General features: G+C 37.9%; 2 protein-coding genes across 3 annotated transcripts in view; both read left to right on the top strand.

Annotated features, from left to right (window-relative positions):
• krit1 (KRIT1 ankyrin repeat containing) overlaps nucleotides 1–19,684 on the top strand; it is a 20,032-nt gene extending 348 nt beyond the window's left edge. Inside the window, exons 1-17 of one of the 2 annotated variants that reach the window (XM_077195749.1) lie at nucleotides 1–48; nucleotides 770–916; nucleotides 997–1,153; nucleotides 1,315–1,407; nucleotides 2,072–2,201; nucleotides 5,063–5,306; nucleotides 6,122–6,237; nucleotides 7,674–7,817; nucleotides 11,155–11,311; nucleotides 11,968–12,075; nucleotides 12,155–12,311; nucleotides 13,214–13,365; nucleotides 16,346–16,512; nucleotides 16,601–16,688; nucleotides 17,522–17,728; nucleotides 19,138–19,254; nucleotides 19,334–19,684. The exon at nucleotides 1–48 is cut by the window's left edge and continues 57 nt beyond it. In XM_077195749.1, the coding sequence (XP_077051864.1) occupies nucleotides 818–916; nucleotides 997–1,153; nucleotides 1,315–1,407; nucleotides 2,072–2,201; nucleotides 5,063–5,306; nucleotides 6,122–6,237; nucleotides 7,674–7,817; nucleotides 11,155–11,311; nucleotides 11,968–12,075; nucleotides 12,155–12,311; nucleotides 13,214–13,365; nucleotides 16,346–16,512; nucleotides 16,601–16,688; nucleotides 17,522–17,728; nucleotides 19,138–19,254; nucleotides 19,334–19,423 (2,226 nt within the window). In that variant the 5' untranslated portion in view covers nucleotides 1–48; nucleotides 770–817 and the 3' untranslated portion in view covers nucleotides 19,424–19,684. The remainder of the gene's footprint in view (nucleotides 49–769; nucleotides 917–996; nucleotides 1,154–1,314; nucleotides 1,408–2,071; nucleotides 2,202–5,062; nucleotides 5,307–6,121; nucleotides 6,238–7,673; nucleotides 7,818–11,154; nucleotides 11,312–11,967; nucleotides 12,076–12,154; nucleotides 12,312–13,213; nucleotides 13,366–16,345; nucleotides 16,513–16,600; nucleotides 16,689–17,521; nucleotides 17,729–19,137; nucleotides 19,255–19,333) is intronic. The other variant, XM_077195748.1, reaches the window with a different exon arrangement.
• A 1,339-nt stretch (nucleotides 19,685–21,023) lies between these two features.
• aard (alanine and arginine rich domain containing protein) lies at nucleotides 21,024–25,917 on the top strand. The gene is made up of 2 exons (XM_077196671.1): nucleotides 21,024–21,457; nucleotides 24,201–25,917. The coding sequence occupies exons 1-2, from the start codon at nucleotides 21,242–21,244 to the stop codon at nucleotides 24,321–24,323; spliced, it is 339 nt and encodes a 112-aa protein (XP_077052786.1). The 5' UTR covers nucleotides 21,024–21,241; the 3' UTR covers nucleotides 24,324–25,917.
• The last annotated feature ends 4 nt before the right edge of the window (nucleotides 25,918–25,921 follow it).

The following is a 25,921-nucleotide window of genomic DNA, read 5'->3' on the forward strand; positions in this document are numbered from 1 at the left end:
AAGCAATTATTTCCGATATCTTGTCAGCGAGGTGGAGACCGATCAAATGTAACTTCCTTATAACTTCAGACAGAAGTTAACCGCATTTAACTTTAGCATACATTCTTAGTCTTCACATTAGTGGATATTCTGTTAAATATATTCAAAAACGATATACACACACTCTTGTTTGCGCATATATATATATGGATGTGTGTTTAGTAGTTAATAGTATATTTTTGTAGTGAAGTGATATTCATAACGTTAGTGATATTAGTATAACTTAGCCTAACGTTAGTTCTTTAAATTAACTGATATTGGAATAGTTCTCCCATAAATTAATATTCTGTCATTTGCCATCGTGTTTCCCCCCCCCTAAACCTCAATTGCTGTTTGTTAGTGCTGTCAAATCAATTAATCGCGAAAAAATCGCGTCTAACATAAAAGTTTGTTTATATAATGTGTGTTTATATTATTATACATTGTCCCTCTTTGTGTCTGTGTATATATACATTATGTACACACAGATATATATATACACACAAGTCACATATATTGCATTAAAACAAACTTTTATGATAGATGCGATTAATTGAACTGACAGCACTGCTAATCATTAATTTTTACATGTAACGTTACTATGCTGCTACTTTTTTTTTAATGAGCGATAAGTGGCCCACAATTGCTTCTCTATGTGTAACAATGAAGCATAGACCTTATGTTGTGTTTTTGTGTGGAGCTTTTTGTCGCCTTGTACTGTTCCCCATACATGCTCATCATATGATTGCAGGCATGGTGTTTAAAGAATTGATGACAGCTGGAACTAAAGAGGTGCGTGATGGGAAATCAAGAGTTAGAGGAGGTGTTTGTGGCTGTTATTCGACCAAAGAACACAGCCAGCCTTAACTCAAAAGAGTACCGAGCTAAATCTTATGAGGTGAGATGAGTTATAAGTGAAGCATTATGCTTTAAATTCATGTTGGATATTTCAATGTTTAAATCTGCTTTACCATACAGATTTTACTTATTGAAGTTCCCCTGGAGGGAAAAGAGAAAAAGCGGAAGAAAATACTTCTTGGGACCAAAGTTCAGGCCGACAGTGATCGGACAAAGTCAATTCTGGAGTATGTCGATGAAACCACGAAGCCCATATCCAATAACCAGGGGATAATAGGTAAGTGGTCTTTGCAGGAGAAGGTGTTTGGTTTCAGAAGCTCATCATTCAAGCTCTACGCCACTATAATCACCTGTTAATTAGCTGTACTAAAGCATATATATGATCTGTGCTTTAATTAGCTGCATTAATAACATGATATATATGATCTTTTGCTGCAGGGAAACGTGTCGTGCACATGAGGAAGTTCCAGTTAGATGGTAACAGTGAAGGGAAGGAGGCCTCGTTATTTATTGTGCCAATTAATGTCAAAGGTAAGAATGCACACACTCTCATTGGTGCCCAAAATTTAATATGCAAATTAAAGTGAGTCATACACACACACACACATATATATATATATATATATATATATATATATACACATACACAACATGGTCATATAATGTATGTATATATATCTATATATGACTCACTTTAATTTGCATATGACATTATGTTCAAATGTTTGGAGTCAGTAAGATTATAATTTAATGCTTTTGATAAAAAGTCACCAAGGCTGCATTTAAATGATCAAAATAAAGTAAAAAACACATATATATATTTTTTTTATTTGAGTATATAAAGTGTAATTTATTCTTGTGATCAAAGCTGAATTTTCAGCATCATTACTCCAGTCTTCAGTGTCACATGATCCTTCAGAAATATTATTATAATATGCTGATTTGCTGCTCAGAAGCACTTTTTATTATTATAGGAAGTTCAAAAGAACAGCATTTATTTTAAATGAAAATTTTGTAACAATGTTAACGTCTTTATTGCCACTTTTTTTTTTGCTTTTGAGTCCTTGCTGAATGAAGCCTTTAAAAAAAAAAAACATACTGACCCCAAACTATAATGTATACCTTTACTGTGAGTTTTGTAGCACGTCACAAGGCAGTGAATGCTGATGTGAATATGGTCTGTATTCCAATATAGAAAACAGCAAGTCTGTTTATCACCCTGGGAGCCCCAGTTTTTACTGCCTTCAGGACATTATGCGTGTCTGTAGTGAAACCAGTGCCCATTTCTCCTCCACCACCTCAAAGATGCTACTCGCTCTGGACAAGTAAGTTTGAACATCATCACTGACCACCAAAGTGTCTGAAAATCATACAAAAAGGAGTTTAGAGTCTTGTTATGATGATATAAAGACAGATAAAGAAAGATATTGAAACAGGACGTTGGGATGGATAAAGTCTATTTGACCTAAACCAGTAGCTTTTAATTTAGGTCACAACCCGTGAACCATGATTTAAAATGCCGTGTAGTGTGTAATATAGTTGTTGTGAAGGTTCAAAGATCAAAGTGCAACAAGTCAGTAATTCCAGTCTCACTTCTGTAACAATGCTAACACATTTGCATAATGGCAGCCCATTGGCTGAACAGCATCTCTTAGCTCCGCCCTCAAACACTGTAGTGTATCTGAGACTGGAAGAGTTTGGTTCGTGTTGTTCGTGTCGAGAAGACGCTGTTTTCTGCTGACAAAGCAAATCCACTTTGATGAGATTGATACGGTAAAACCCACGCCATCGTTACTGTTCGTATCACTGTATATCAAGAGCTGAGATTCAAGTATGCTAATGAGCGTTACGTTTCTGACTTGCTGTGTAAGCAGTCGACCAATCACAACAGACTGGGCCATCTGACCAATCAGAGCAGAGCAGGTTCTCGGAAAGGAGTTTAGAGAGACTGAATCTTCTAATGAACTGTTTTCAGACTTTAGGTGATGCTGCAGTGTATATTAAGTGAAAATGAAAGTGTTTTTTGACCTTGGATGCATGTAAAACTATTGTAGGGAACTCCAAAACAAAAATAGCATAATAGGGCACTAATATCTGCTATTGCTATTCAGAGCTAGGTAGTAAAAGGGGGAGGAGACATTCTCGTTCTAGAGCATTTGATTGGACAATTTATTTTGGGGAGAGAAATAATTCAAGTTTTAAATGTTTATTTGCTAAGTTCACAAACTCCAAAGGTATAAGACAGACTAAAAGCCGGTAAAATTGATTCTGATTCTGATTCTGAAAACTCTAGTTTTGAATTCATGTGGTATTTATTTATTTTTTAAACTTTTATTTTTTTAATTTGACATTTGTCTTTTCTGAACTAAGGTTCAAAAAAGAAACAATAGCTCAGTATACCAAAAGTGTAAAAATAAGGGAACTGTAGTTACAGATAAATATCCCTGATACATAAAATAAAGGTGTTCCATACAATCACAGCGGTAACATCAGAAGGCTGTGGGGAAAAAAGAAATCTAGAAAAAAATTTACTGAAATAAAAATACTGTCAAGGTATTGCATCTTCTCTCTTTATTCTAGAGCACTTGATGTTTGTATATATTATCTTTGAACTGATTATGCAATTGGCGTGATACATTTACTTGACATAATAAATTGTAAACATTTGATTTTATTCTAATCGACTCGGATATTATTTTCTGTAAAGAGTTAAAAAGAATAGTCAAACATTCGCTCACACTTAATGATGCACAGATATCATTAAAGTCAGATGAAATAACGAGTTAATACATATGAGAAAATGGATTTCATTTAATCAAATTACTTCGCCACACGGAAAGCCGGTAACGCTCAGAGATCTTCACCTGTTGATCGGAAAACCTTCTTTGGGAAAACCTGGCTTTACACTACCATAACAAGATACCAATAGTTAGGTAAATCAATTAGGGGTTACTAAGATATAACGCAGTATAAAAACCAGTATAAAGTTATCACATTCCCAAGTGATCTAACACAGGCTTCCATATTTTCCAAAATATATTTAGTTTGCCATTGTTATTAAACCGTAACTTCTCAATATGAATAGTCAAGTCAAGTCATCCTCATTTATATAGCGCTTTTAACAATGTAGATTGTTTCAAAGCAGCTTTACAGAGATAACCATATAATTTAAGGTAACAGAGATTGGTTTGGTTTTATAGTGGATCTTGAAAAATGTTTTTTCCAGCTAAAGTTAGTTTTGATTGATTCACTTCCGTCTAAATGATCATTTTGTTATTGTTATTCAAATGCTCACTCAGCAGTACATCGAATGTTGGGACAATGTCCAGTTTCCACCATTCATGCGGTATTTGGACCATAACTTTATTCTAGAGCTGCTTTGAAACAGTCCATATGGTTAAAGGTGCAGTGTGTGATTTTTAGCGGCATCTAGTGGTGAGGTTACGAATTGCAACCAACAAAAGTTACGGTGGCCGACGTCGTCGTCTGAGACAGCAGAGAGTAGCAGTTCAGCATTGAGGTTTCTTTACAAGGATAAATTAAGAAATTATGTTTACTTAATTATTCAGTAAAACTATGTTATTGTGAATATTATTGTTACTTGTTCATCATTGTGTCAGTGTTTTATTCGCTGAACTAAGCTTGCTTCCTCGCACGAAGAGCAACATAGTAACGAAAGGCGTTTGTCCATTTAGGGCCACCGTAGATACATGTCGCGCATTTCAATGATCGGGAACCCGCGGTGTGTGTAGACAGAAACTGCTCATTCTAAGCTAATACAAATATAACGGTTCATTAAGTAAGTCTTTATACACCACTGAAAACTTCTTTTTCAAGGTAGTGAGGAAACGCACTCTGTAGCGCTGTGTGTTCGCTGTCGGCTACGCTAGAAACATGACCACACAATATGTCCACGTCCACAGAAGGGGGCGCCCGCGGTTATGGAGATAGAAATGTCTCATTCTAAGCTAATAAAAACATAACGATTCATTATGCAAGGTCTTTATACACCACTGAAAACATAGTTATGGATCTTATATTGCATTTATGTCAATACATCCTCAGAAATATTACACATTGCACCTTTAAAACCGCTATATAAATGACGGTGACTTGACTATTTAAAAGCTTGTGTTTATTGGCCGATGAAGTTAGCTCTGTCATGTTTTGTCACTGTTTGTATTAGGTGGCTCGCAGAACAGCACACTGTGCCTCACGCAATCCCTGCACTCTTCCGGCCGGCTCCGGTAGACCGGGTGAAGACTAACGTGAGTAACCCGGCGTATGCAGTGGAGAGCAAGCAGCCCGACGGCCCGCTCCACATGGGCTACACGGCTCTGGAGATCAAGAGCAAGATGATGTCCCTGGAAAAGGCTGACTTGTGCATCGAGAACCCGCTCTATGGGTCAGATCTGCAGTACACTAACAGAGTGAGGCTTTCTTTTATGATAATAACCAGAAAAGTTGCATTCATAAACATGCTCATAATTCAACACACTACCGTTCAAAAATTTGGGGTCTGTAAGATGTTTTTTTATTTTTTATTATTAAACAAGGTCACATTAGTTAAATCAAAAGTTACATTTGTAACATTACAAAACATTTCCAAATCACATAAATTATGTCCTTTTGAACTTTCTATACATCACAAAATTCCTGAAAAATATCCATCATGGTTTCAACTGTTTTCAACTTTGATAATAATCAGAAATGTTTCTTCAGCATATTAGAATGATTTCTGAAGGATCATGTGATACTGAAGTAATGAAGCTGGAAATTCAGATCACAGGAATAAATTACATTTTAAAATATATTCAAATTGTAATAATATTTCACTGTTTCTACAGTATTTTTGATCCAGTAAATACAGCCTTGGTGAGCATGAGACACTTCTTTCAAAAACATAATAAAAAAAGTAAATCTTTGAACGGTAGTTTATATTCTATACACTGTACCAGCCAAAAGTTTGCACACACGAATATGAAAGTGTGTCCAAACTTTTGACTGGTTCTGTACTATAATATACACTTAAATAATATTGCTACTGTATTATAATATACACATACATAAATAATATCGGCCGATATCTGGCTTTTTTTACTCCCTAATATCGGTATCGGCCCCCAAAAATCCATTTTATGCATGATTATGCATGTTGTCAAATCATACTCAATAGTCGTTTGTCATGTGCAATACCTTTTTAATTGATATTTTGAATGCATAAGATTTAAACTCTTGTCTATAGGTGGACAAAGTCATCATCAACCCTTACTTTGGTTTGGGAGCGCCAGATTATTCCAAAATCCAGATTCCAAAAAGAGACAAATGGCAGCACAGTATGAGCAGCGTCACAGAAGACAAGTCAGTATATTTTGGTTTTGTATTACATTAATAGGCTGCTAAATATCTGACTTTTATCAAATACTATTAAATTTTTTATATGCCATAATCATTTGTTAACAAACAAGTATTCATTACTTCAATGAGCTCATTGTGTCCTCCTTAAATTATTACATTGTTTGAATAAGGACATTTTTAACTAACTATGATTTGTAGATATACATTTCTGAAATGCATAACTAAGACAGTCACCTCTGATAACAGATCACTCTAAATTGTAATGTGGACTCATGCATTTTCTGTAAAGCTGCTTTGAAACTGTCAATTGTGAAAAGCACTATACAAATAAACGTCAATTGAATTGAAATACTAAAGCTATCCATTTTAAGATATCCAAATACATATTTTATTTCGATAGCCCTCTTTAGACATTCTACTAACTATACTATAAGCAACTTTGCAACTACATGCCAACCAGCAGTCATTAGAGTATAAGTCTGCTTAATATCTGCTTTATTTTGATGCTCCCAATAGTCACTCTACTGACTATAAGTAATGTTGCAAGTATTCTACTACATGTTATTCTACTAACCCAAATCCCTAAACTAACAGTCTACTAATACTCTGAGTTTTGGACTATCCAAATAAAGGCAACCACCCTTATTAAAGATTTAAAGATATATATACAGGTGAAACTCGAAAAATTAGAATATCGTGCAACAGTTCATGTATTTCAGTAATTAAAATTAAAATGTGAAACTAATATATTTAGTATATATAACTACAGTATATACATATGCATGATTATATTTTTCAGAGGGCCGACATTTCTGTATTTAAAGCTTTTTTTAAAAATTGATTTCATGTAATATTCTAATTTTCTGAGATTTTGAATTTAGGGGTTTCATAAACTACAAGCCATAATCAAAATTATAACCTTTGCACGATATTCAAATTTTTCGAGTTTCACCTGTGTATATAAACATGCATATATTAAAAAAATAATAAAATATTGTTAATAGTGTGGAATGTTAATATTTGCAAAGAGATTTTTTAAAAAATATATATTTTTTATTGTGTATATATAAATATTAAATTATATTTAAATAACTTTGCATGTACTTATTCTACTAACCCAAACCTTAACCTAGCAGTCTCCTAATACTCTAAATTAATAGACTATCAAAATAAAGTGTAATGACTCTTATTAAAGATTTTTAAATATATATATATATATACACACAAAAATATATTAAAAACATATATATATTGTGTTAATAGTGTGGAATGATAATATTTGCAAAGAGATTTTGAAAAAAATAAATATATATTTATGTATATATAAATATAATTTTATATTTAAGTAACTTTTTTAAGTACTAACCCGTCTACTAATAGTCTGATTGAATGGAGTACCAGAATGAAGTGTGACACAGTTGTCTGGTTGTGTCCTGTAGAGAGCGCCAGTGGGTGGACGACTTCCCTCTGCACCGCAGCGCCTGTGAAGGAGACACTGATCTTCTGGCCAAACTCCTGGACAGCGGCTTCTCCGTTAAACAGCTGGACAGTGACCACTGGGCACCCATTCATTATGCATGCTGGTATATATAATCTTCATGTTTCTTTAAGTTACTTTAAGGCCACATCCACACGAAGCCAGAGCTTTCCCTTTCTGATCTTTTTTTTCACTCGTAAACGCGGCGTCGTGTCAAGAAATATCTGCATACACACGAAACCACTGAAACGTCTCAAAACTGTAATTTTCACACCGAGATACACTAAAAACTTAGAAGCGTGTTAAACCTAGCAACCTAGCGCGTATACAATAATAAATAGACTTCTTTTTTTTCATTTTCTTTTTTTACCAAGAACTTTATTGAAAAAAATAAACAACAATACATGGTCTGGTACAAGATATGAAATGTCTTAATCAGACAACAAACAAGCATCATAGCATAAGAAAGAATATATAAAGAAATAAAATAAAAATACATTTAAGTAAATAATAAATAAAGAAATAAAAGATGCTCAGGAGCTTCACACCAGCATGCAATCTACAGTTGGTGTTTCGTGGCGTATGGTGTCTGACTAGGACCAACACCGTACTCTACGTAGCTCAGACAGTAGAGCGTTGGTGCTTGCAACGCCAAGGTCATGGGTTCGATTCTCAGGGAAAGCAAGAATGTAAAGATAAGAATGTAAATGTGTACCTTGAAATAAAATGTAAATCGCTTTGGATAAAAGAGTCTGCCAAATGCATAAATGTAAACACGTGGGGTGATGACATCATCGTTTCACAACACATATGGGTTGGCTGTACACACGAAAATACTAGGGTGTCGTTTTCAGATTTATTCACTCTGGGACCCAGTTTAAAAAAAAAAAAAAGAAGCAGTTTCAGGCTCCCGAACGCCGAATCCGTCTGGACGAAACACTGATGCGATACAAAATGTCTACGTATACAGCTAAACACGTCTCTAAACGTGTCAGCTAAAGTATTTGTCAATGTTTCCTTATTCCATAGACCTGGACACACTGAGTCAGGCTGCTCATGTGGGAAACATGAGTTTATATCGTTACAAGATACTTAGGCCTCGTTTACACTGCAGGTCTTGATGCCCAGTTCTGATTTGATTTTTTTTGACCGTCCGTTTACAAGTTCTTTCAATTGTGACCCATATCCAATTCACGTGTTTACACTTGACATACTATCTGAAACGTCACGCATGCTTAGATGCACAGATGGACGAATGCAAAATATGCTTAATGCTAGCTTTGCGATATATGCGAAGTTCGCCAAACATCACCATGATTTTGAGGCGGAGGAGAATATGCTTCAGTTATTGTGTGCGAGAGAGATCTCAGGACTGATGGGAACATACAATACGATCTCATGAAAGTGTGTATCTATACCACTAATTCTATTTTTCTTGCCATTTATACGTCAAAAATATTTTTTAACGTGCATGATACGCACTGTAAAACCCTTGAGTGGGATTAGGGGTGTGGAGTGCGTGCGTATTACACGCCATAGTGTATATCATATGCACGCAAAAACTAGTTTTGGCATAAATGGCACGAGAAATAAAATTCTTGCTATAGATACACACTTTCATGAGATCGTGGCGGGCTTTAACGAGGAGCAGTGAGTCTGTGGCATAATGAGCAAGCCAACCTTTGATATGTTGTGTCAACGTGTGTCCACACTCCTCTCCTACGACGTCACGATGTTCGCAGATGCGCATCGGGGTTTCTCTCGTCATTAAAGGTGCAATGTGTAATTTCTGAGGATCTATTGACAGAAATGCAATATAAGATCCATAACTATGTTTTCAGTGGTGTATAAAGACCTTGCATAATGAACCGTTATGTTTTTATTAGCTTCGATTGATCATTTCTATCTCCATAACCGTGGGCGCCCCCTTCTATGGGGGTCGACATATTGTGTGGTCATGTTTCTAGCGTAGCCGACAGCGAACACACAGCGCTACAGAGCGCGTTTCGTCACTACCTTGAAAAAGAAGTTTTCAGTGGTGTATAAAGACTTACTTAATGAACCGTTATATTTGTATTAGCTTAGAATGAGCAGTTTCTGTCTACACACACCGCGGGTTCCCGATCATTGAAATGCGCGAAATGTTTCTACGGTGGCCCTAAACGGACAAACACGTTTTGTTACTATGTTACTCTTCGTGCAAGGAAGCAAGCTTAGTTCAGCGAATAAAACACTGACACAGTGATGAACAAGTAACAATAATATTCACAATTACATAGTTTTACTGAATAATTAAGTAAACATAATTTCTTAATTTATCCTTGTAAAGAAACCTCATTGACTACGTTTACATGCAGCCAAATTTCGGGTTATGGTCGGGTTAAGGTCACTATTCGGGTTTCTGAAACATTAGGGATAACCCGTTTACATGCGTGAGCAGAGAGAGTTACTCCTGTATACATGGAATTGCAATATCTCGAATGTAAACGCGACGCGCGGTTAGCGTCTGGACGTACGGACAACCTTAAGACGCAATATGCGTCATTTCCGATTCTTCTTCCTGTATCCAAAGACAACAACAACAGCAGCACGCGGATAATGAATAGTTCGGGGCAGATAGCGATCGCCTTTGTTTGCGCTTTGGTGCTGGTAACGTTACTGACCTCGCTCCAAAAGTATGCTGTGCTGCGTCTCGCCATGTTTACTTCCGGTATACTGCACGCGGGGTTTTGTATGCGCCGAGAAGTTTCTCTACTCAAAAGACCAAGATTCCTTGCGAATAGAACATGCGCAGAACACACATCACTATGGGGATATGCCGATGCGCGTTTACATGACCAAAAATTCGGGTTAGAAAAGGGGTACCCCAGGTATAATATCCTGGTTTTTAAAATCCGGGATATGAGCATATTCGGGTTTTTGCCGGTGTTTACATGGCCGTTCGCGACCGGGTTATTGCTAATATCCCGGTTTTGAACGGGTTATTGGCTGCATGTAAACGTAGTCATTGCTGAACTGCTACTCTCTGCTGTCTCAGACATGACACATTTTCCTGTCGGCCACCGTAACTTTTGTTGGTTGGAATTCTTAACCTCACCACTAGATGCTGCTAAAAATCACACACTGCACCTTCAAAACGCGGATACGTAGCCTAATGCCTCAGAAAATCCGATCTGCCTGTTTACATGACAGTCGCATTAGCTTATATCTGATTTATTTACACATATGAACGAGGCATGAAACCGATTTCGAAATATCCGAATGCATGCGTTTTCTTCCCGTTTACACTGTCATAGAACACATCCGATCTGTGTCACATATGAGCAAAAAATCGGAATTGGGTCACATTTCGCTGACAGTTTGAGGCCTTGGATCCCGTCATCTCTCCACTTTCATCAATTCAATGACACCATGACATCAGTATGCTTTTCCTCTGACTTCAGGCATGGAAAGCTGGAGGCCACCAAGCTTCTGTTAGAGAAGGGGAACTGTAACCCCAATCTGCTGAACGGCCAGCTGAGCTCTCCTTTGCACTTCGCAGCCGTCGGGGGTCATGCAGAAATTGTGCAGATACTTCTGCAAAATCCGGAGATTGACAGAGTGAGGAATACAGTCTTTTATATTTCATTGCCATGCTCATTTCCCCCCTGTTTTTACATTCAGATTATTACCTTTTTCTTCACTCTCATGTTGGATTAATCTTTAAAAACACTTTAGACAAAATAGTGTAGAATGTTTGTTTCCTATGAGTTTTTATGAAAATAGAATTTTTCATTTGAATTATATATTTTTTTTGTGAGAAACTTATTTATTCTTATTATTAGAAACTCAATTATTCATTGAGGTGTGTGTGTGTGTCTATATATATATATATATATTTAAAATAACTTATTAAAGATTTTAAAGTGTGTGTGTGTGTGTGTGTGTGTATATATATATATTTATATATAATCCAAAATTCATATTAAAACATAATATAATATTGAATATTGTTAATAGCTTGGAATGTTAATATTTGAAAAGAGATTAGAGTAAAAAAAACATTTATTTTTATATACAAATATACATTTTAAATTATAATCAAATTATTTAAAAGTAGTTTGTTTATATATATATATATATATATATATATATATATATATATATATACACAATAAATAAAACATTTAAAATGTTAAAAACATTTTTTTTTAAACAAAAGAAAGGTTCTGTAATAAAAACATATATATAAAAATGCTGTCCCTTGTCATTTTAAGCACATTGAGGACCAACAGAAACGATCCCCCCTTCAACTATGTGAAGAAAACAAGCAGAACAACTGGGAGGAGACGGTGAAACTCCTTCAGCAAGCCAACAATAAACCAGTGAGTGCGAAACCACTGCGTTCTGTATCAGCACTGCGATATGAAGTCCTGCTAAGCAGTGTGTTTTGGTTTGTTTCAGTACGAGAAGGTGAGAATTTATCGCATGGATGGATCGTACCGCTCCGTGGAACTGAAACATGGGAACAACACGACAGTGCAGCAGATCATGGAGGGCATGAGACTCTCTCAGGAGACACAGCAGTACTTCACCATCTGGATCTGCTCAGAGAACCTCAGTGAGACCACCACGCCTGACTAGTGTTGTTAAACCAAGTCGATACAAAAATGTGACGCTTTGAGCGCTGTTGAGAGGAATCATAAACGCCTCTGATTGGCCGTTGTGTTCACGCGCTCATCGGATATGTTGGTGATTGGCTACAATAATCAGCGCAATGGCGCTCTTCAGCGAGAGCTTGGGTACACAGATACACACAGGAGCGTTTGAGAGCAGGCGTCTATCAGCAGATCGGTCCTGCTTGTGCTTTCAAAACACTTTCAAACACTTCCATGTTCTCTCAAACGCTCCCGTGCGTTGATCATCGTAGCCAATCACAGACATATCCGATGAGCTCGTGAACACAGGGGCCAATCAGAAGTGTTTATGATTGCGCTCAAAGTGTCACATTTTTTTTTAAATTCAGTACCAACTTGATACCGAAACTTTTTTGAGGTGTTCTACCCATTAAATCATTTTCTTGCATTATAATTTGACGGTTTCACCTCTTTTTTGTCATGTAGAATGGAAAAAAAAGGTAATCATTACTTAAAAACATGAGATGAATAGTCATTTCTGATAACTAATATAATAATAATAATAATGTTTTCCATTTTGAGTTGGCTATATGATTGATTCATAATTTAGCCTATATTTTAGACATGTTACAACAGTCCCAGTTGTAACAGTGGAGAGACTGTATTCAAATTAATTTTGCAACCTGTAAATATTTCATAAAACCACTTAAATACATTGTTTCAGCAGTTGACAGATTGAAGTTTATAATATTCAATATAAATGTTTTTTGATGTATTGCTAAAAATTGCAAAAAGTGTCGCTGTTCTCCCCTACTTTAGACAACACTACACCTGACGGCTCCTGAAAAACCCACACTTCATGCTTTTCCTCTGTGGTGTTGTTTAGGTCTGCAGCTGAAGCCGTACCACAAGCCCTTGCAACACTTACGGATCTGGACCGAGATAGTGACCGATCTCACGGCTCTCGACCCACAACGGGAAACTCCACAGCTATTCCTGCGCAGAGATGTTCGGCTGCCCTTAGAGATCGAAAAAAAGGTTTCTGCCACACCGTCAATATCTTTTCTCAATCTTTACCAAAGTCCCTTTCAAGGAAACTACTTATACTATGCCCTACAAGTGTTTTTGTGAAGAAAAAGTATGTACTTTTGAGTGTGTAGCAGAGGAGTAGACATGCTTTGGGTCAAGCTACTTCATCATAATTGTGTCTTTAACGAATCGCCGTCACATAGTCTCATGCCTCCTGTCAATCATCTCGTCACAGTTCAAATCCTCCACCTTCAATGTAACGAACTTCCATAACGGAGAGAAATGTTATATAGCATGTTGATCTACCAGTCGTGGGTCTTTCATGCGGAGAACAATGGAAGCTTTTTTCCCCCACAGAATAAAACATTTTAAAAGATAATTGCGACTTTTTATCTCACAATTGCGACTTTATTCTGACTTTATTTCTTAGAAATGCGAGACATAAACTCACAATTACGAGAAATAAACTCGCAATTCTGACTTTATAACTCGCAATTGCGACTTTATATCACTGAATTCTGAGATTAAAAAGTCAGAATTGCGAGGCGTAAACTCGCAATTGTGAGAAAAACGCTTTATATCTGTTAGACTGGAAAAACTGGAAGGACTTTAAGAGAGGGCCACTCTCTGAGAAAACAAAGGAAATTAACATTTGAACTCCCCCCTCATGCACTATTGAGACGAAGGTCTCACCTCCCTCATCCTATTCTACATTTCTCTCCCCCATTCTTCATCCTGGCAGAGATCTCCCAAACTCACACAAGAATCTAAATGGTTTAATGTGAATGATTATCATCGAGTTTTATACATGTTTGGTATTATTTGAAATGTCTGGGTGCGACTGGTACAAATGTCTCATTCCCAAAGAAGTAAACCAAAAGGTAATAAAGTTCTTAGGAAGTTTAGAAACATCTTCCACACTGGGGGGTGTGTCTTTGAGTTAACAGCTTCTGACCATTTGACTGAATGCTAATTTTCCACTGCTAGCAAATGGTGACTTACAGGTAAATTCCTACTGTGGATGATGTTTAGATTTGAAATGAGGTCTGGGTATATAATGAAACACAGCGAGAGCTCGGGGCCTTTTCTGTATCTGAGATCGGCCCGTGAGGCTGAGAGTCTCGCATTTCTTGTCAGGTAAACTTTTTCCTCTTTGTTCTAGAGCATTTGATGTTTTGCATTGATTACCTTTGAATTTGGTTATGAAATTGTAATGATACATTCACCTGACATATTAAATTGTGATATTTGATTATTCTAATTGACATTATTTTCATTCAAAAGGGTTAAAGGAATAGTAAAACATTTGCTCACATTTAATGATGCACAGATATCATTAAAGCCTTTTTTCATTTATGGAGTCAGATGAAATAACGAGTTACCGGTAATACATATGAGAAAATGTATAGCATTTAACCAAAAATACTTTGCCGCGAGAAAAGACAGTAACACGCAAAGATCTTCACCGCTAATTCGAATACCGCGATTGGATCGAGTTAGACGGCCTTACATATAGATTATAAGTAGGTCTAAATCCATGTGATCACTTATATTAATGTTATACTGTATATATCATATGTCCAGCCTTAAGAGCAGTATAGTTTTTGCCAGTTTTTTTTTTTTAAACATCCAATTATGCAGAATGTACAATGGTAGATATTTAATTGATGAGTTGGCAATACAATATATAACAATTCAATATATAGGGTATGATTTTACCCCTAAATTCAGCATATTGACACAAAATGAAAACTGCAAATCCATCTTTCTCTGCCTGGATCCAGTTGTTTCTGTGAATTGCAGCGTTCATTTGCTTCTCTGTTCTGCAGCTTTAAGCAGTCTGTAAAAATACACCTCAGATTAAGAGAAAGCTCTTTCCTGTTTTAGATGCGTTTTGTGTGTTTTTTGCGGCGTTCACACTGAAAACCAATCCTTCCACTCAGTCTTTTTGCCACTCAGTGGGCGTGACTCGCATACACTATATTTCGTGTTGCACTTTCTCCCATTCATAAGTTATATGAGTGCAGTTTGTGCTCAGTATTTCTACCTGATCCACATCGATGGTTAAAGTCTTGTTCTGCATTTATCTGTGGAATGAACAGGGTTCGTACGGGTGCTGAAATCCTTGAAAATGCTTGAATTTTGATGTTGTGTTTTCAAGTGTTTAAATTTTGGATAAAATGCTTGAAATTGTAACTATTTCTTTCACAACAAATACCTATCTGACTTAATAGTTTGTTTATTAAATGGAGAAATAAAATGTAGCCCTTCAGATACAGATCGATTTGTGCTACGCTGGCCAGAGCAAAAGTAGGCGGAGTTTTCATTTTGATTTCCGCGCTTGTTTGGATGCCCCATTTTAATTGGCCGCGCAGGTAATCGTCACAGAGCACAGCGGCAAACGTTGAACTATTTTTAACTTTGACCGCGGTGTGCGCTCGAGCTCGCCAATGCTGCGCTACGCTTTGGTCGACTCCGCAACAAAACGTCCTCGCGGGGCGCAAGCCGTTGAAATACCGTTCACACTATAAGCGACTGCATGTCGCCAGTGGCTAGCGATGAGGTCGCTAGTGGGCGTTCCCACTACTGGTTGCCTTTATGAATGACATCCAATGACAGCGAATCAGGGGCTGAGCGGAGAAGGATCATGTGCGCTCCACTCCTATTGGTTGTCGCTCCCGAAAGTCGCTCTTAGTTAAACAGATCTCAACTTTGTCGCGTCACCAGACACGCCCCATCATACAAGTGTGATTTGCTTAACTATCTGATCCTTCTGCTGTTATGAAACCCATTTTTTTTGCCTGTTTATAGCATTATCTCTTTTAATGTGATAAAAACACTAACTAATAATGTTGACTATGTATTGGTATGTAATTTACGGTGGTGTAAGGTGCTGGAAAAAATGGACCTTGAAAGTGCTTGAAAAGTGCTTGAATTTGACCTTGGAAAAGGTGTACGAACCCTGAATGAATGTAAGTTTCTCCCTTAGGTTGAAGATCCGCTGTCCATCCTCATCCTCTTTGATGAAGCTCGTCACTGTCTCCTCAAAGGCTTTCTCTCAGCGTCCGACAGCAAACTCATCACGCTGGCCAGCCTCCTCCTGCAGATCATTTACGGAAACTACGACAGCAAGAAGCACAAACAGGGCTTTCTGAAGTTTGTATCTCAGTCCTCACAGCACATATTGACAGATACTGTGTTCAGTGTTAGTAAAGGACATGGGATTATGTTTTGTTTAATGCAGTGAGGAAAACCTGAAGTCCATCGTTCCAATCTCAAAGGTCAAGAGCAAAGCACATCACTGGACTAACAGGATACTTCACGAGTACAAGGTGTGTTTATTTCACATAATGCTCATCATGTACACTGCTGGTCAGTGAGATATAATTAGTGTTTTTGAAAGAGTCTCTTCTGCTTACCAAGGCTGCATTTATTTGACAGTAGAATATTGCGAAATAATTTAAAACAACTGATTTTGAAATTATTCCTGTGATCAAATCTGAATTTTCAGCATCATTACGCCAGTCTTCAGTGTCACATGATCCTTCAGAAATCACTATAATATGATGATTTGATGCTCAAGAAACATTTATGATTATTATCAGTCGTGCTGCATCAGACTTTTTAGAAACCGTGATTCTTTAATGATTAGAATCTTTAAAACAGGATCTTTTGTAAATTTATAAATGTCTTTACTGTTACTTTTGATCAATTTGAAACATCCTCGCTGAAAAAAAGTGTATATTTCTTGGTAACACTTTACAATAAGATTCTTTAGTTAACATGAACTAAGAATGAACAATACTTCTACAGCATTTATTAATCTTAGTTAATGGTAATTTCAACATTTACTAACATATTATTAAAATCAAAGGTTGTATTTGTTAACATTTATCAACACACTGTGAACTAACATGACCAAACAATGAACAGCTGCATTTTTATTAACTAACATTAACAAAGATTAATAAAAACGTATTTCTCATTGTTAGTAACTCATGTTAACTGATGAACCTTATTGTAAAGTGTTACCAATTTTTTTTTAAATATCTTACTGACCCTAAACATTTGAATGTTGGTCTCTATGTATAAATGTTTTTATTTATCTGATTTTCTCAATTCTTCGTGTGTGTGTGTGTGTGTGTGTGTGTGTGTGTGTGTGTAGAGTTTGAGCACTAGTGAGGGAGTGAGTAAAGAGATGCACCACCTCCAGAGACTCTTCCTGCAAAACTGTTGGGATATTCCCACATATGGAGCGGCTTTCTTCACAGGACAGGTGTTCACCAAGGCCAGCTCAAGCACACACAAGGTCATCCGAGTGTATGTGGGTGTGAACACCAAAGGCTTGCATCTAATGAACATGGAGACAAAGGTGAGATTTTAATTACTTAAATCCTAATCACTTAAAGGAACACGCCACCGTTTTTTGAAATATGGGGTTATTCACCGTCTCCCGACATTTAGATAGGCGTGCAAGCGCATTTTTGTCTCAGTGCATGCATTGTCTTAGTCTGGCAGCGCGACGCTAGCTTCGCTTAGCATAATGAATTGAATCCTTGTTGCCGGATAGCATGTCGTGAGTAAAAGTGATAAAAAAAATTGAAAAAACTACTTCATCACACACTCTTCATTATATCTAGAGATCGGCATGGTGTTATTTCAGTTAGGCTAATAGCTGGTGTGATTTGCATTGAGAGATGATCTTATGGAAAGTTCCCGATGCCGATCTCTAGATATGATGAAGAGTGTGTGAAGATGATGTGGGAACTTTATCAGGATGTATAATATCCCGGATCCATGAAATAACTGGCCTTTAAAAATAAAAATCTGCCTGTCTCTATGGGAATTTAACATAGGGGTGTCCTGAGTTATTTTAAGGACGAACATTTATTTATTTACGATACATTATTCAATGGAGGTTTTTTTTTTATTTCTCTGTTTTTTATCCATATGCAAATCAGTAATGTTTTATTAATATAATTTTTCACAATCAAATTCCATGACCTTTACAGTAATTTAAATGTAATTAATTTTATCATCAAGAGAAATTCAGACCAATTTGTGAATCTGTTAGACTGAAAATGTTATAATTGTTTGTTTCAAATATAATATTTGAAAAATAAAACAAAATATTTTTTGGTACACTTTATTTTCAAGGTGTCCGTGTTACAGTGTAATTATACATTAAAGTACTGAGTAATAATAATTACATGTACTTACTATAGGGTGTGGTTAAGGTTAGTTGCATGTAATAATGCAATTACTATATTAACTACATGGTAACTTTATTTTACAATGTCCTTGTTATACGTTACATGTATTTTTTATTATTAAGTGAAACATCTATCATCCCCCTTTATAACTCTTAGTCACAAGAATGTAGTGCATATTTCCATTCAGTATTGATTTACATTTTTCATTCACAAAGAAAATTGGTGTCCTTAAAGCTTGGATTGTTCCTCATTTTTTTCTAAATTAAGGCATTAAGATATATTTCCAAAAGATTTTTTTTTTTATTCCTCTTTTTAGTGAACTTTAGCATGGGTGTGTTCATTTATGCTATCCACTGTAAGACTAATTACTGCACTTCAGAATCGCTTCTTTCTTTAAGGAAACAAAAACTCCATTAATCTGCTATTTGAGTTTTGAAACTTTGCAGAGCTTTTACATTCACAAACAGCTTTATTACACACTACATGAAAGGTCATATCTGAAAAAGCATAATCGGGGGCACTTTTACGTGGATTATGTCCCTCAAATCTTTTATTTTTTATATATCAGGTGCTTCATCTGAGTCTGGAATATAGGACATTTATGTGGCAGCTCGGTCAGGCCGACCAATACGTCCAAATACACAGTCTAGAGAACAAGAAGAACTTTGTCGTTCACACCAAACAGGTATCAGTCTCTCTCTGCATCTCGACAGTCATGTGACGAGGTGAAACCCGAGTTTATCGTCTTCGTGTTTTCTCTCCAGGCCGGCCTTATCGTGAAGCTGCTGATGAAGTTGAGTGGACAGATCACACCGAACGACAGAGCTGTGTCAGATAAATATGCTTATGGTTGAACATATCACAGATGTCTTCGCATTTTGCCCTTTTTTGTGCAGTTGTTTTGATTTTTATGCTATTTTAAAACTGACTAAGAGTTGTTTTTACCAAAAGAAGATTGCGTATCATCATGAATGTTAACCTAATTTACCATGTTATATTTTCTTACTGTATATGGTATTATATGCATTTTATAATGTCATAAGTTTGTGCTTTTAACAGTTTTTGTAAATATGAATGGCCATTTTAATAAAAAAAGCTCATAAATTATACAAAAATGGAAGTTTTTTTTATTTCTCTGTTTTTTATCCACATGCAAATCAGTAATGTTTTATTAATATAATTTTTCCAATCAAATTCCATGACCTTTACAGTAATTTAAATTTAATTCATTTTATCATCAAGAGGAATTCAGACGAATTTGTGAAAATTTTATAATTTTTTGTTTCAAATATAATATTTGAAAAATAAAACAAAATATTTTTGGTTACACTTTATTTTCAAGGTGTCTGTGTTACAGTGTAATTATACATTAAAGTACTGAGTAATAATAATTACATGTACTTACTATAGGGTGTGGTTAAGGTTAGTTACATGTAATTATGCACAATTTATAGTAATTACTATATTAACTACATGTAACGTATAACAAGGACATTGTAAAATAAAGTTACCATGTATTTTTTTATTAATAAGTAAAACATCTATCATCCCCCTTTATAACTCTCAGTCACAAGAACGTATTGATGTTCCTGTGCATATTTCCATTCAGTATTGAAACCGACTGTTGTTTCGAAGATAAATGGCTTTTCTGAATTGCCACGCCAAGATTCAACCTCTATAACATTGTCATTGTGCTTTGCTCTATGGCCAGAAAAATTAATCTCATTTTCATGAACGGTTCACTGAACACAGCGTAAAGGTTAGAGCATTTCAAACACACATCCAGGGTTTGTTTATATATAATTTGCATAATCTGGATGCACATTTTATGGATGCACTATACTTCAATAAGGTCAAGATGTAATCCATAGCCTAGAAATAATGCATTTTTGCTTTTGCATTTCACGCATTTTTATTGTCTCTCATTCAGTTTCCATTAGGTGATGCATTGACAGGATTTGGTCAGTCGTGTCTTTCAATACATTCCCCCTTTCCTTTGCTCACTTATTCCCCTGTCGCAGTCATTGTACAACAGAAGACTGAACACTAGACTTCTGTTCCTGTTACTTTAGAGAATGAAAAGATTGTTCCCGGCCTGCCAAAACGACATGGATTCTCCATTCCTCTGAGAATTCCTTCTCTTCTTCCACAAAAGTGATGATAACGTTAAAAAAAACTGTTGAGGTACACGGTGTCCGTCTTCTCAACGGAGATCTTTCAGCTGCTAAAGCTCAGAGAAAACGTGCTGTAATACAGAGACACTGATGCCTCACTGAGATCTTTCTCACACCGTTTCTCACACAATGCCTGAATGGGGCTTAGTGAAGGAGAAGGGGAGGGGAATCTTTTCAGTTCTTCAAATGCAACAATAGTCTTTGTCTACAATGTCCCTCCATTCTTATTGGGGTTACCGAAGGGGACGGGGTGGAGGGGCCCGGTTGCCATGGTAACAGTGACAAAACAAGCCGGTCCCAGAGCGAGAGACACACACAAAAACATGCTTCAAATCCGGGACGGGATCTCTGTATCAATCTCTGCAGTTTAGTTAGAGAAGACTGTGTGCCAAAGGAGGAGGAAGGAAAAAGGATGGATGGGTGGAAGAAAAGCCGATGAAAAATACCGGAGCGGTATAAAAGAGGGACGTTTGGACCAGGACTCGTCTGGATATCATAATGAACTCCGACACTCAGTACGAGGACTCTGTGTCTGTCATGGTTCTGGAGAACATCAAGAACAAGCTGTTACATGCTTTCAGAACATCAGCAGAACCGAGAACTTCTGCTGAGACTGATGGAGGTACTCCTGCGATCGGAAAGAGTTTCCAGGTCAACGAAGAGCTCCGGAGAGCCAAGATCGATGGAGCCATAACTTGGTTAAGATCGGAACTGGTGAGTTTAGAAACTACTGATGTTTTTACATTCTTTGTGCTAGAATGGGTTGTTGGACTGTTTTAGTTTTATTTTGTTGTTAGTAGGATAGACAGACAGACAGACATAGATGCAGACAGACACATAGATCGAGACAGACAGATGGACATAGATACAGACAGAGAGACAGACAGACAGACAGACACAGACAGACATAGATAGAAACAGACACAGACAGACATAGATACAGACAGAGAGACAGACAGACAGGCAAACAGACAGATAGACAGAGAGACAGACAGACGGGCAAACAGAAAGATAGACATAGATACAGACAGACAGACAGACACATAGATCGAGACAGACAGATAGACATAGATACAGACAGACATAGATACAGACAGAGAGACAGACAGACACATAGATAGAGACAGACACAGACAGACAGATAGACAGACAGACAGACAGACACATAGATCGAGACAGACAGATAGACATAGAGACAGACAGACAGACATAGATACAGACAGACAGATAGACATAGATACAGACAGATAGACATAGATACAGACAGATAGAGACAGACAGACAGACAGATAGACAGATCGAGACGGACAGACAGACAGACAGACATAGATACAGACAGACAGACACATAGATCGAGACAGACAGATGGACATAGATACAGACAGACAGACATAGATAGAAACAGACAGACAGACAGACACAGACAGACATAGATAGAAACAGACAGACATAGATAGAAACAGACAGACATAGATAGAAACAGACAGACATAGATAGATACAGACAGACATAGATAGAAACAGACACAGACAGACATAGATAGATACAGACAGACATAGATACAGACAGAGAGACAGACAGACAGGCAAACAGACAGATAGACATAGATACAGGCAGACAGACACATAGATCGAGACAGACAGATAGACATAGATACAGACTGAGAGACAGACAGACACATAGATAGAGACAGACACAGATAGACATAGATACAGAAAGACATAGATGCAGACAGAGAGACAGACAGACACATAGATAGAGACAGACACAGACAGACAGACAGATAGAGACAGACAAACAGACACATAGATCGAGACAGACAGATAGACATAGATACAGACAGACAGACATAGATACAGACAGACAGATAGACATAGATACAGACAGATAGAGACAGACAGACAGACAGATAGACAGATCGAGACGGACAGACAGACATAGATACAGACAGACAGACACATAGATCGAGACAGACAGATGGACATAGATACAGACAGACAGACATAGATAGAAACAGACAGACATAGATAGAAACAGACAGACATAGATAGAAACAGACAGACATAGATAGATACAGACAGACATAGATAGAAACAGACACAGACAGACATAGATAGATACAGACACAGACAGACATAGATACAGACAGAGAGACAGACAGACAGGCAAACAGACAGATAGACATAGATACAGACAGACAGACACATAGATCGAGACAGACAGATAGACATAGATACAGACTGAGAGACAGACAGACACATAGATAGAGACAGACACAGATAGACATAGATACAGACACAGACAGACATAGATACAGACAGAGAGACAGACAGACAGGCAAACAGACAGATAGACATAGATACAGGCAGACAGACACATAGATCGAGACAGACAGATAGACATAGATACAGACTGAGAGACAGACAGACACATAGATAGAGACAGACACAGACAGACATAGATACAGACAGACAGACAGACAGATAGACATAGATCGAGACAGACAGACAGACAGACAGACATAGATATAGACAGACACAGACAGACAGACAGACATAGAGACAGACAGAAAGACATAGATAAAGACAGACAGACAGACATAGATACAGACAGATAGACATAGATATAGACAGACAAAGACAGACAGACAGACATAGATAGAGACAGACAGACATAGATAGAGACAGACAGACATAGATACAGACAGACAGACATAGATACAGACAGACAGACATAGATACAGACAGACAGACATAGATACAGACAGACAGACATAAAGACAGATAGATAGAAAGACAGACAGACAGACAGACATAGGTAGAGACAGACAGATAGACAGACAGGGAGACAGATAGATTGACATAGATATAGACAGACAGACAGATACAGACAGAAAGAGAGACAGACATAGATATACAGACAGAAAGAGAGACAGACATAGATATAGACAGACAGACAGACAGACATAGATACAGACAGACAGACAGACAGATAGACAGAGCCAGACAGAAAGAAAGACAGACATAGATAGAGACAAATAGGCAGATAGATAGACATAAAGATGGACAGACAGACAGACATAAATTGAGACAGACAGACATAAATTGAGACAGATAGATAGACATATATAAAGACAGACTGATAGACAGAGAGAGAGAGAGAGAGACAGAGAGACAGAGACAGAGAGAGAGACAGACAGACAGACAGACAGACAGACAGACAGACCAGAGAGACAGACAGACAGATAGAGAGAGAGAGAGAGAGAGAGAGAGAGAGAGAGACAGACAGACAGACCAGAGAGACAGACAGACAGATAGATAGAGAGATAGACAGATAGAGAGACATAGAGAGAGAGAGAGAGACAGACAGACAGACAGACCAGAGAGACAGACAGATAGATATAGACAGACAGATAGATATGTATATATGTCTGATGTGTTTCTCTGATGGTCCTCAGCTGGAGATGCGTTCTCAGGATCGACGGCTCGCTCAGACTCTGCTGGGACTCAATAAGGAGATCCAGAGGCTCAGACGGGAGAACGGGTCCCTGCTCCTGGAATCTGACAGCAGTGACCTCTGACCCCACAGACCGCAATGACCTCTGACCCCGCAGACAGCCATGAACTCTGACCCCACAGACAGCAATGACCTCTGACCCTACAGACAGTCATGACCCCTGACCCCACAGACAGCCATGAACTCTGACCCCGTATACAGCAATGACCTCTAACCCCACAGACAGCAATGACCTCTGACCCCACAGACAGCAATGACCCCTGACCCCAGAGACAGCAATGGCCTCTGACCCCGCAGGCAGCCATGAACTCTGACCCCACAGACAGCAATGACCTCTGACCCCACAGACAGCAATGACCTCTGACCCCACAGACCGCAATGACCCCTGACCCCAGAGACAGCAATGGCCTCTGACCCCGCAGGCAGCCATGAACTCTGACCCCACAGACAGCAATGACCTCTGACCCTACAGACAGTCATGACCCCTGACCCCACAGACAGCAATGGCCTCTGTCAGCTATCTGTCAGATGTAAATGGATATTTAAATGTATCTATCTCCATCTCTGTAAATGGCCATCTGTCAGCCTCTGACCCCGCAAGCAGCCATGACCTCTGACCCCACAGACAGACAACCATGATCTCTGACCCCGCAGACAGACAGCCATGAACTCTGACCCCACAGACAGACAGCAATGACCACTGACCCCACAGACGGACATCCATGACCTCTGACCCCACAGACAGACAGCCATGGCCTCTGACCCCGCAGACAGACAGACATGGCCTCTGACCCCGCAGACAGCCACGACCACTGACCCCACAGACAGACAGCAATGAACTCTGACCCCGCAGGCAGCAATGACCTCTGACCCCACAGACAGACATCCATGACCTCTGACCCCACAGACGGACATCCATGACCTCTGACCCCACAGACAGACAGCCATGACCTCTGACCCCACAGACAGCCATGACCTCTGACCCCACAGACCCCCAGGGCTTGATGAGAGGTGATCTGTGAAGTGTGTGAGGAGAAACAGAAGGAAACACTCCTCCTCTTCAGCGCACTCTGCTGGTGCTCTGAGCCCAAGGCTTATTTTCACATGTCTTCAGGGAAAAGATTCTGAAGGCTTGTTCATGTACACAAAAACCTGACCAAATATCAGGCAAACTGGGTGCTGAGGTTTATATTCAAAACAACAGACACCCCTCTTTACATCCAACATTAACACGTGTTTCGGGCGATCGGATCAGCACTGCACCACAGGTGTAAAAACACCAAACACACACTGTGATCAGATCACTGAAACCTGGTGATGCTTTTTATATATATATATATGTGAATTTACAGGATGCAAAACCCATGTTAATGCCAGAAGTAAAGGAGACGTCTCAGAGAAGCCTTATAAAGGCTATTCGAGACTGTATGCTTGAGATAGAAACAAGTTCTCTGATTAAGAAGACGTATAGCTCATATTTGTTCATACTATTAATGATGCTATGTGACCATCTGCTGTATGACTGAAAAACCAAGTGTTGATGTTTTTTGAACATATGTATTGGATAATTAGCATAGCATATGCAATGTGTGCATGAAGCATGTCATCATCTGTTTATTAACATGTCTTGATGATTAAAACTTATTGCATCATGAAATTACT

This window comes from Siphateles boraxobius, unplaced genomic scaffold (genome assembly GCF_051911475.1).
Source record: "Siphateles boraxobius isolate OS27281-9 unplaced genomic scaffold, OSU_SipBor_1 35, whole genome shotgun sequence".
Classification (NCBI taxonomy): Eukaryota; Metazoa; Chordata; class Actinopteri; order Cypriniformes; family Leuciscidae; genus Siphateles; species Siphateles boraxobius.